The 12,253-nt window shown below is 38.4% G+C and overlaps 1 protein-coding gene and 1 long non-coding RNA gene across 8 annotated transcripts in view; one reads left to right on the forward strand and one right to left on the reverse strand.

The window, feature by feature from the left end:
* Positions 1–10,299, reverse strand: part of LOC126108429 (zinc finger protein 708-like) — an 84,941-nt gene extending 74,642 nt beyond the window's left edge. For 5 of the 7 annotated variants that reach the window (XM_049913646.1, XM_049913643.1, XM_049913648.1 and 2 more), the window contains exons 1-2: positions 9,703–9,813; positions 8,456–8,544 (exon numbers count right to left, since the gene is read on the reverse strand). In XM_049913646.1, coding sequence (XP_049769603.1) covers positions 8,456–8,544; positions 9,703–9,757 — 144 coding nt within the window. In that variant the 5' untranslated portion in view covers positions 9,758–9,813. Of the gene's footprint in view, positions 1–8,455; positions 8,545–9,702; positions 9,814–10,139 lie in introns of those variants that run through there. The other 2 variants (XM_049913645.1, XM_049913644.1) reach the window with 2 other exon arrangements.
* A 784-nt stretch (positions 10,300–11,083) lies between these two features.
* LOC126108434 (uncharacterized) lies at positions 11,084–11,743 on the forward strand. Its single transcript, XR_007523519.1, has 3 exons — positions 11,084–11,173; positions 11,328–11,438; positions 11,598–11,743. It is a non-coding gene; the product is annotated as an uncharacterized LOC126108434 (long non-coding RNA).
* Positions 11,744–12,253: the final 510 nt, after the last annotated feature.

A 12,253-nucleotide genomic window follows, 5' to 3' on the forward strand; every position in this document is an offset into this window, starting at 1 on the left:
ACTGTCAAGTGCCACATCTCTCGAACTACTTTTATGATCAGAATCATAAAATGTCTAGAACAACTACATCAAATCGTTTTGTTGCACTGAATGCTTATTTATGATAAAATTATTAAACACACACACACACACACACACACACACACACACACACACACACACACACACACACACACCACCCCCCCTACCTTGGCACACTACGTAATACTATTCTAACTTCATGAATTCCTTTTCATGGGACAAGCACGTTCCTAACAGTACAAAAAGAGAGAATAGGCTACAGGCTACACCAGTCCTATTCTGTGGATCCGAACTATGGGTTTTACTTGCTGATCTCAAAAGAAGACAAAGTTCTGGAAAGATTATTTATGGAGCAGCATCAGCATACCAAGACTGAAAAACCCGTCATGTCAAAGGAAGTGCTGGAATGAGAACAAATAAAATAGAGATAGCATAGGAAGAAAATCATTAAACTGATATTGGGATCTGTTGAGAACATTAGATAATTAGCAGCCAAATAATAATTTTTGATTGGAAATCGCCTTACGGATAGAAACTAAGTAGACAACTTAACTTTAAGAAAGAGCGTATCGACAAAATAATGAAGCAAAATGGTGTATGCAAAGAAGATGCCCTGAAGAAAGATGCTGGACAGAAAATGGAAAGAATACAGCAACATGTTATTAATTGATCTTTGTATTAATTAACTGCCTACAATAATACTAATATACAAGTACAAATAATGATGATGATTATGATTTTAATAATAATAATAATAATAATAATAAATGAAAAGCACCAGTTTGCTTAATATGATTATGATTTTATTATTATTACTATCTGAGCCATGGCGGGCTACCTCTTTGAATTCCCATCCTGCACTTGGTGATGTCACTTCTTTTGCTTGGAACTCGTGGAGCCATGGGGCACAGTAGAGCCACACAGGATATGTAAACAGTATTTGCCATTTAGCCACAATTGACAGAATGGAGTGACTGGTAGCCCTTTAAAAGTTCTGTCAAGTCAATAGTTGCAGGCACAGGTGTTAACAAAAGACGGAAGATTGGTGTGGTCTTGGCTATCTGTATTTGCTATTGGTTCTACTCTGTGGAAGTCACATTACGCAAAAACCTTTCTCATCTGAAAAACTGCCTGACTTGAGTTGTGTTGCATGACTTAATGCCTCGTGGCGTTGCCTTGGAAGGGGTTAGGGTAGTGTCCAGCAACCAGACAAGCTTGTTATTGCTATTCAGTTCCCCGCATTCAGCAGTGGATTAGATGATTTGGCTATCCTGAACACTGCTTTAAGCGTGACCATGTTTAGCCTTAGACGAAGTTTTTGATGAGAATCATCTGACGAGTCCATTGATCTGCCCAACTATCGTGGCCATGTGGTTGTATTAAGTGAGAATGACAGTGGAATTTAGATACTCCTTAGTCTGCTCCAGTTTTCTACTGTTGTGGCACACTTTGATTGTTTTGGACTTTGACTCAGGGCATGCTTATCATGCTGTGGCTGTTAATATTGCCTCTGTACATCAGCCTCATGGAATTCACCACTGCCAGCTACTGATGGGGTGCCTTCACTCAAGTTACATAAATCACTACTTAAAATTTCTACTAAAATTTTGTACATTTTGATTTTTTGGGGGTTTGTTGGGTCGAGTGCATTTGTTGTACATACCGTATAGCACTGTTATAATGGCCACATGCTGATCATCTCTATGTGAATCTCACGTCATATTCAGATGTCATCCAGACTTGAGAAAATATAGCCTGTTGGTAAGTAACAGGCACATTTGAGGCTCACAGGCTGGAACAAGCAAAAGCGTGTAAAAGTGTTACTGAGCTCTGATTGTTTTTTGTGTTTGTTCAGTGGCTATTTGTGAGCTGGAGAGTGAAAGAAATTTATTCTGTCTCAGGGCTACTTACTGCTTACTACATTTAATTGTTCTACTGTTTGTTATTTGAAAGTTGTCATGGAGTGACCTTTTAGCACCTGTTACTTATTTACTGCTACAAGTTGGTTCTGACTACTAATTACTGGTTCTCCTATTTAAAGGGCGTTCTTGAGCTGCTATGCATGCACATTCACATACTGAATCACTTACACATCTTCTACGGTATACCTTAATAGAATTTTCACTGTGTCTGAAGCCAGTTATATCAATCTGTGCACACTCATTCTCTTATTAATTATTTAACTGCTCACTGGGGCAAGATTTAAAGAGACTTGCTGTGTCTGTCTGCATGAAAGCAGCTCTAGAAATCAGTGCACCTGTTTACTTTATTAAATTATCTAGATGCACTTGGAGGTGTATTTTAAGAATTTCCTTTTTCTATTGGTTCCGACGCAGCTATAAATTGCTCTGTCTTCCAATGTAGCTATTCATTTTTAATCTTTGAGATGTTTTATGCTTCTATGTTGTCTTTAAGAGCCATCTGTTTCCAAATAATTATTTGTCCATTTGTTGAAGCATTTTCTGAGTTGCAGTTTGTGAAGATGGAAATTTTGAATCTAAAATCTAAGAACTGGTGTCAACACAGCCTTTGTCTTTAACTATTGCCTTATTTAAATTGTAACTAAACTAAGGTTTGTAATGCCTTCAATCTGAAAAGTTCAGAGTGTTTTTTGTAATCCTGCAAATGTATCTGATTTTAATTATTTTTCTTAAATAAATACATTTTAATAAACAATGGAGACTCATGTGAACCCTAATCCATCCAGTCCTTTCACTTAATTTCCCCTTTTCCTGCTGGATGTTGCAGATATACCGAAGTTGAAACAAGGCCATAGGAGTAGACAACATCCATTAAAACTACTGATAGCCTTGGGACAGCCAGCCTTGAAAAAACTCTGCCATCTGATCAGCAAAATGTCTGAGATAGGCAAAATACCCCCCAGACTTCAAGAAGAATATAATAATTGCAACCCCAAAGAAAGCAAATGTTAACAGGTGTGAAAATTACCAATCAGTTTAATAAGTCACAGCTGTAGTTGGGAAGGGAGTGAGACAGGGTTTTAGCCTATCACTGGTGTCGCTCAGTCTGTATATTGAGCAAGCAATAAAGGGGCCAAATGAAAAATTTTGAGTAGGAATTAAAATCCACAGAGAAGAAATAAAGACTTTGAGGTTTGCCGATGACATTGTAATTCTGTCAGAGACAGCAAAGGGCCTGGAAGTTGAACAGAATGGACAGTGCATTCAAAGAGGGATATAAGATGAACATCAACAAAAGCAAAATGAGGTTAATGGAATGTAGTCTAATTAAATTGGATGATAATGACAGAATTGCATTATGAATAAGACAATTAAGGTAGTAGATAAGTTTTGCTATTTGGGGAGCAAAATAACTGATAACGGTCAAAGTAGAGAGAATATAAAATGTAGACTGGCAATGCCAAGGAAAGCATTTCTGAAGAAGAGAAATTTGTTCACATACAGTATGCATTTAAGTGTCAGGAAGTCTTCTCTGAAAGTATTTGTATTGAGTGTATCCATGTACGGAAGTGAAACATGGACGATAAATAGTTTAGACGAGAAGAGAACAGAAGTTTTCGAAATGCGGTGGTACAGAACAATGCTGAAGATTACACGGGTAGATTGTGTAACTAATGACAAGATACTGAATAGAATTGGGGAGAAGAGGAATTTGTGGAACAACTTAACAAGAAGAAGGGACTGGTTGGTAGGACACGTTCTGAGCCATCAAGGGATCATCAATTTAGTATTGGAGGGAAGCATGGAGGGTGAAAACCATAGAGGGAGACCATGGCATGAATATACTAAACAGACTCAGGAGGATGTGGGTTGCAGTAGTTACTCGGGGATTAAGAAGCTTGCACAGGATAGAGCAGCATGGAGAGCTGCATCAATCCATTCTCATCACTGAAGAGCACAACAACAACAGAAGGGGTGGCCGTGCTTTGCAACCAGTTTACGATACTACTTTTGTGACGTAGTGCCTCGCACGAGCTCCACTGGACCCATGGGTGCCCACGTGGTTGTTTCCCGGAGTATAATGAAGGCCCCGACATTGTAAGAGTCTAGGGGCTGTTCCCCTTGTGGGTGACGGAAATGCACACTCCCAAAGGCATGATGAAGGTATCAGGATTCTTCAGACCACGCAGTGCTCTGCCATTGTGCCAACATCCAGTGCCAATAGTTACATGCCTATTTCAGTTGTTGTCGATGCCATGGCATGGGTCACCAGCTGCACAGGCTCATCATTAGGAGTGTTTGGAGCATTGTGCATTCAGGCACAATTGTACTCTGCCCAGCATTAATGTCCCATTTTAGTTACACCACAGTTTGTTGCCTGTCTTGTTTTACCAAACTGCCCAGCCTATGATGTCTACCATCTGTCATGAGGGGTACTTGCCCAACCCCATAATGTCTGGCCATGGTCTCACCTTCGTTTTTCCATGTGTTGAAGACAACTGCCACAGTACTACTCAAACACCTGACAAGATGTGCAGCTTCCAAAATGCTCATACCAAGTCTTCAGCCCATCAAAATCTGCTCTCAGTCAAACTCTGGTTGTGTGCATTCCCTATTTTACAGCAAGACAAGATGCTCACTGATACTCCAGGCAACGTGCATGTGTCTGACTAGAAGACAAGGTGAGATGCTATTGCCTGGATGAATTTATATTGATAGCAGATCAGTGGTCATAATGTTTTGGTTGTTGTGTATATGGATTTAGTATTATGACTTCCAAATGGATGCTGGGCAATGCCAAGGGACCATTCCGCAACATTTGAGGCTATTGTCAAATGCATCAATTTATTACAAGGGTGTACCAGAAAATAATGACTCTAAAATTTTGATTCTGTTCTTAATATCAGTTGTCACGCATATTACACTGTTGATGTTACCACTTTGCTGAGACAATATGGAGCACCCTCCTGTCACAGTGTTTAACATGTGTGATATTTAACTGTGTCAGCACGTGAAAAAACCCTCAGACAACATAGCACCAATTCAAATAGTTCATCCACATGTGGAGCACCCTCTCTTTCAGCATGACGATGCCAGACCATACATAACTTTTTTTTGCATCTGCAACAGGTTGACACCTTTGATTCATAATTATTGATCATCCTCCATATGGTCCCAGTTTGACCCAAAGAATTTTCAACTGTTTCCAAAACCTAAAGAACACCTTCAAGGACTTAACTGTGATAGTGATGAATTAGTGTGAGCAGAGGTGAAGCTGTGGGTCTGCCAATGAAGTCAAACATTCTACTTTGACAACACCAACAACCTTGTGTCTCACTGGGAGAAAGGTGTTCAGTGCCACAGTGATTATGTTTGAAATAAATATATAAACTTTAAGAATAAAGATGTAAAATATTAATAAAGTTTGTATTAATTAAAATGGTTCAATCATTTCCAAATAAAAATTTTGTGCCACCTTTCCAGCATGTGCTTATGCCCAAAATATAGACCAATTAAAAATTAAGTTTTAATTAATTTGGCAAGGAAGGTGGCTTTCAACTGATATAATGTCTACATTTATCTGTTAAGGTCATAGGGAAGTTCAGTCCATCAACTAACACAGCACACAGAGTATGAAAGACTTCTTGTAGGTAAAAGTTAACATTATGGGCACCATTTGGATTTTTTGGTTAACTTTAGGCTGTGCTACTGGTCAATTTTTTACCACATCCTTTACTTGGCTTTCAAATTTCTAGGCTTTGTCAGCTCACAGCCACACTGCCACCTTTGAACATAGGCTAGGCCTTGAGCTGCACTATGAATCAGTCTGCCACCACAACCAATATTTCAAGGGGGGAGTGGGTCTAGCACCACATTTTAACCTTGTAGCCTTTGAATAGTTCTCCAGTTTAGGTCCAAGGTCAATGACTCTTAAAATTGATTTTCATTTACATGACTTGTGTTGTGCATACATATCATTCTGTATGCCAAACCATCATTATGTCAGGGGTGAAAGCCAAGGCTTTAACTATGTTGGGTCTAACCACTCTTTTACTGTATTTCATAAAATTTACTAAATTTAATTTCCTACCGTTTCCTCACTGTGATGGTTTAGAATTAGTGTTGTGATACAGCTTGTCAAATGAATTGCAAGTTGATCACATAGTTTGTATGAACTATAATGAAGCACTCACATATATTCAAATGCAAATGCTGCATTAATGCTATCACAGTACTTCTGCAGTTGCACCTAAGATGTATGCTGAAGCAGACTTTTTCAGCACAGACAGTACACAAGTAGTTTGTGTGATTGTGTCAGTACCCTCAATTCTGGTTGGCAGAATAAAAATATAAGTGGCACCATGTGAATTTGTTTCCCTGCTGATGGCTGAATACCATACAAACAGTTGCACTGCACCAGATTTTAAGGGACATGTATAAGTAAGATTATTTACACCAGTAACTTTAACACTGTGGCCGTTTCACAAATGATATGAGTAACAATGTGCAGCAAACACAGAAAGTGGTTATGAACACACCTGTCAATATTTGATGTGTAACCCCATGGTTCCATCAAAACTTCGCTGCCAACATACAAATTCATTCTGCTGTGTAACAATTTATGCTTCCATGTGATATTTGTCTGAAATTTAACTTTACTGCTGACAGTTCTACTTACATATTGTTCACATATTCAAAACCAACAAAATGGATTTCTCAGATTAGTGACCATGTGAGAGTCACTTCAAAATTATTTACAAATTAATGTATTTTGGAAATACAGAAGCGTCAGATTCCACCCGTCTGCTTTGACCCACGATGTCAAAACTACGACTTGAATATGGCGCCTATGACATCATTATGTAAACATGACCACGAATATACATTGAAAAACCAACACACACACATTCCACAAAAAAACCTAATGAAACTAACGCGACAAGTGTGGGAAATTGGGGGTTTTTGGAAGGGGACAAAGTAAATATAAACAAATCTAGACACACACCACCATACCAAATAACACAACACGATGAAAAAACCGACAAAACAAAACTCCCCAAATTATCCTCTGGAATCTGACACTTCCCTTGACCTATGTAGATCAACTGCAGCTCCCAATCCCACAAATTGGAATCGAACACTTCCCTTGACCTATATAGCTCAATATCAGCTCTTGATCCCACAAATAACACTTCCCTTGACCTATATAGCTTAACAGAAACTCTCGATACTGGAACACCCACAGCAACCACAGATTGGAATCGAACACTTCCCTTGACCTATATAGGTCAACAGATACTAACAATACCAAATCATAAAACCCAAAACTACAACCACATCCACAATCATAACTACCTCAAAAAACACAAAAAACCAAGAAAATTGGAATGAAACACTTCCCTTGACCTGTTATCCTTACGACATCTCCCTGGTCTGAGACGCCGGAACTTTAGTAAGCCTCATTTCTTCACGACACACTGAACACTTCAAAACTTCATCCGAAACTCTGAATAGTTGAAGAAATTTTATTAGAGGCTACGCACTGTCCCCCATCATCGCCGACAATTGAAAACTGTTGACCTTGTCGGTCATATCCATTCCTACCAAAGACATAAAAAAAGCCATTTACCATAATTCACATATGATGAACAGAAGAAACTACAATAACATCGACATAACAAAACCAAAATTGTTAACTCACTGAAAAATATTCCGCTGAAAGCACAGTCACTACCGATACCACGCAAATGAACCCCATACGCCACGTAACACACTACCCATAAACACACTACCAGAAAGAACCACTGACCACAACAATACACCACCTATAAACATGCCACACACGCAAACTAAACCAAAAACATCACCTAACACACAACACGTAAACACACAAGAGAGCACCACCGATCACATCAAAACAATAACTACAAACATGCCACTCTCATAAGCTAAATTCCACTAAGTCGTGATGTCACACACCACAACAGCCTTACGTCATGGGTCAAAGCCGACGGGTGGGATCGGATACTTCGGTCAACCCTTTATTTTACATCAATAAATAAATTACAATTCTCATTCCATATCACGATACACTGCAATAATTCGTTAACTGCCGCCATACCATTTACAAATTTAATGGCACTCCTAACATTCACTATAGTCACAGTTATTCTTAAGTTGTCTTAGGTTGTCATTTAAAAGAAGCATATCAGAGCAGAATATACCAATCTTATGGCAACCATTTTATCAGTATAATTGGGTTGTGCATTAAAAAAGTTTTCCATGTTTACTGAACATTAAATTGAAACCCTTCCTCAGTTCTATGTGAGGTTTAATACAAGGCTTACTTCAATGCTCTGTGCAAAATGTCATATTTAAGACTGAAAGTTCATCAATTTAGAAAACAAAATTATTCATGTTTCCAGCTGTATGACATCAATTGTATGTATCCACACATCATACTACACACAGAAATTAACGAAACACTTACGAAATACAAGTAAGCCACTTACCATGAAGCATAACTCAGTTTGTACTTCATCTGTTCCCTCTTTTTTTATCCACATAGTTGGCTCCTGGTCCATGGCTTCAGTTCTACAGTCTGAAAAGAAAAAGCAATCAGATAAGAAAAGTTTTACTCAGTTTCTGTTACAATGAGGTATAGCTCAAAGGCAGTATTTTCACTCATATATTGCGTGCAGTAAATGACTGATTACACAGTAAACAGATTGAAAGTGGCTGAGGAAAAGTGTGTTCAGTTATATAAACTCATTTACATTTCTAAGGTCATGAAGAGTGAGAACAATCATAAAGTAACATGCACTGGAAACTGAGCATTTAAAGTTGCTAGGTAACTGCTCCTTTGTAACACTGGCTCATGGATACTGTCCTGTAGTGACAATTATGGTAGATGTGCAATTTTGCGTGCATGCATTAACTTCAGCATTACAAACAATCAAAGTAGTCAATTGATTGCAGCGATATTACTGAATAACACCAAATATTTCATTCTACACTTGGTTCATTGTGTTAATTTCAGTGTGATAGGGACATGATGAAAATCCGGATGTACGGATTGTTTATCAGTGAATATGCATTTCCAACATAGGCATTACCTTGAAACTTCCTTCATCTGTATTCTTTCACGGAAGTATGCTCAATTTAGTACAGTAAGCATCATCATTTTAGAATCTTTACCTGCTATTTAAGAAAACCATATACCTGTACCCTAGACTGCACACTGCAACACGTAAGTTCTCATTCTTGATTACCATCAAGATTAAACATTGGTTAGCATTTTCTAACAAAACTGATTTACTGAAACGACTTCATACTAACTGTAACTGTGATGAATGAGCTATTGAGTTCTGATGAAATGTAATGGTTTATGTTAGACAAATTACAGTTAATCTGTACCTTGTATTTCGGCAGTTTGTAAATAATGTTACAGTACTCATACAGAACTCCATTAAAACCCACACACTACAACAAACTGGTATTTACACATGATTAGACGAATACTAGCGACACGAGTAATCGAAGCACAGTGAAAACTAACAAAATGCAACAGAATTACAGCATTTCCTTTCATGTGAACATACTCAAAACATGATGTGCTGTATATAGTAACTGTGGGTACTTGAAAAAAATGCTTACATTAGCCCTAAAATATGGAGCCCCTATATGTCTACATCACATCACAGAAAATTATCATCACACTGATTATTACTGCTAAGTAAGTCAACATAACCGTACTAACATAGCCAATGTTTGAATTTCACTGTCCGCCTTTTATCGTTAGTCACGAAGTACATGATGGAGATCACTGTATAGAGAAACTGTTCCTGACAACACGTCACCCTCTCAGCCGTTTCCTTTACAAAGATACACGTAGCGATTTTACCGGACAGGCCAAAATCAAGCACTAACAACTCAGGTATTTAATTGTTATGAACATAACCTGAAGAATTACAACATTCACACACCGTCACTAAGCACGCTATAGGTGATGTGATCACAATTAAGTACAGAATAAAATCTCATCTTTCTGTACCAATTAAAAATTTAAAAAAAAAGAAAAAAAGGCAGCAGCCTCAAACACAGCTACCACAGCGTCATCACAAGATATTCGCGAACTATTACAGTCATCAAACTCAACTGTTCCTGTGACAGAAATTAAGTACGATGTTAACTTACTCGTGAAACACATTTCTTCATTTACTCTTGTTTGCACTTTATAAACGCTTACAAATTACCTGGAGAATGTCACACAAATTCCCACAACACCACGAGGTTGCCGCGGACTAGAGATGGCAAAAAATAACGTAACTGATAGAAATAGCCGGTTACTGAAAACTAACGGTTACTGCGATAACCGTTCCTCTGATACAGGCAGTTATTTCAATAACTGTCTAATGTCAACAGTGCCTCGCGCCATCTGTTGACCGAAGATCGTACTACGCTTTCTCGTCAACTCATCGGAGAACTGGCTAGGAACTTAGGAGAGGATAGACCATTTGGAAGACGTTCTATAGGCCATGGGAATAACTGTGAGACTGCGCGCCATCTGTTGACAAGAACTGTGTACTATATCGTGCGCCTTCGTTACTTTTAGCACAAACAATTAAATAAGATTAATGTCCGAGCGTTGGCTGATAGGAGCTGCAGTACAGGCATTAACAAGTACGGTCGTTCCCTTAAGCCACCGCCTCATATGTCAATTTAGCTTGGACGGGTTGTATAAAGAGAGGTACCATAAGGAATTCGAGCGACTATGGAAATAACTGTCAGAGATAGGTATTTTCCTCTGGCAGTTATCGTTATTGGCTCACAGTTCTCGCTCTCTGGCAGTTATCGGACTACCATTACGAGTAGTGATGGGCTAAACTGCGATTTTCCGATATCAGTGATTTATGTGAATGCTACTTTTCAGTATCTGTTAGTCTTGACTGTGATTTGTCGCAGTTAAGAGTCGCAGTTAAGGAACATAGGTCGTGTATCCCTCCGCCACTGCTATTTCTGCGATTTCTGCTACTTCCGCGATTTCTGCTACTTCTGCGATTTCTGTGACTTCTGCTACTCCTGCGATTTCTGCTACTTCTGCGATTTCTGTGACTTCTGCTACTTCTGGGGTTTCTGTGATTCCTGCGATTTCTGCGACTTACCACCGTACGAAAAAGTTACATCTGTCAACACAGAAAATTGCATCTCAACAAACCTGTCATTGGCAAGTATGTTTTACGTTTTTTCTTCCGTTGGCTTTAATTTTGTATTAAAGAAACAACTGTGAAAATATTAATAGTGTAATTAATATGTAAGTAGCCGTACAGTACCGTAATAGTTCGTATTTAGAAAATGAATTCTAACATATTGTTTTGTCCACAGGTACCTGAACTACATTTTAGTCACTCAGTAAAGTGATAACTCAAAATATCATTGTCAACAGATCTGAAGAAATTGCCACTGCGTCTTTAGACCGTTTTCGTCAGACGAGAGGTTAGTTTCTAAGCGTTTCGATGGACTTAATTACTTCAGTGAGATCGTTCATGCAAATGTGATATTCACTATAGCAAATATTAGCAATTTACTCTGTCAATTATATTGCTAGTAATTAATGACAGCAAAAATTGTTTAATAATCCTTGTGTTTTTGCAGACACAGTTCTGACTCTGATTACTGGTTGCTGTACGTATCTATCCACATCAAGGCTGTTTTTGAGAGAGACTCGTGAAGATTCAAGACAGCTCTTAGAGGATTTGCAGTTTAAAAGTGAAATAATTGTGAAATAAGTGTGTGAATGATTAAACTGTGTTTTATCGAAGTTGTTGTGCTATTTTAAAGGAATAATAAATGTCAAATACAGTGAGTGAATCATAAAAATCTCATTTTCCACATGTTTAAGCCGTCCTATACCCATAATTTTCCGCCACTTACTTATTGGTAAACACTTGTTGGAGAGTGACATGCCCCCCACCCCCCCACTTTCTCCATAATCTTGGTGTGACACTGACCTGTAACTTATCCCGAAGTCTACAATATGCATTTTGAGGCTGTTGATATGAAAGTGGGAAGTACAGATCTTCCAGTTAAATCAGGAATAGCTTAAGTGCCTTACTTGAAAGTAACACAGGAAAAGCTTACTTGTGTAGGTGGTAGTAGTGTCGGCAAAAAGTTCTTGTGTGTGAAGTTGCCATGTAGAACACCAGGTGTAAAACTTTTCTCCCGAGTCTTGAACTGTGTCGGAATAAAAGTGAGGCATTCATATGACTGTTTTCATTTCTCTATACTTATACAGATGTCTGAATTCTGCT

This window comes from Schistocerca cancellata, chromosome 11, assembly GCF_023864275.1.
Source record: "Schistocerca cancellata isolate TAMUIC-IGC-003103 chromosome 11, iqSchCanc2.1, whole genome shotgun sequence".
Classification (NCBI taxonomy): Eukaryota; Metazoa; Arthropoda; class Insecta; order Orthoptera; family Acrididae; genus Schistocerca; species Schistocerca cancellata.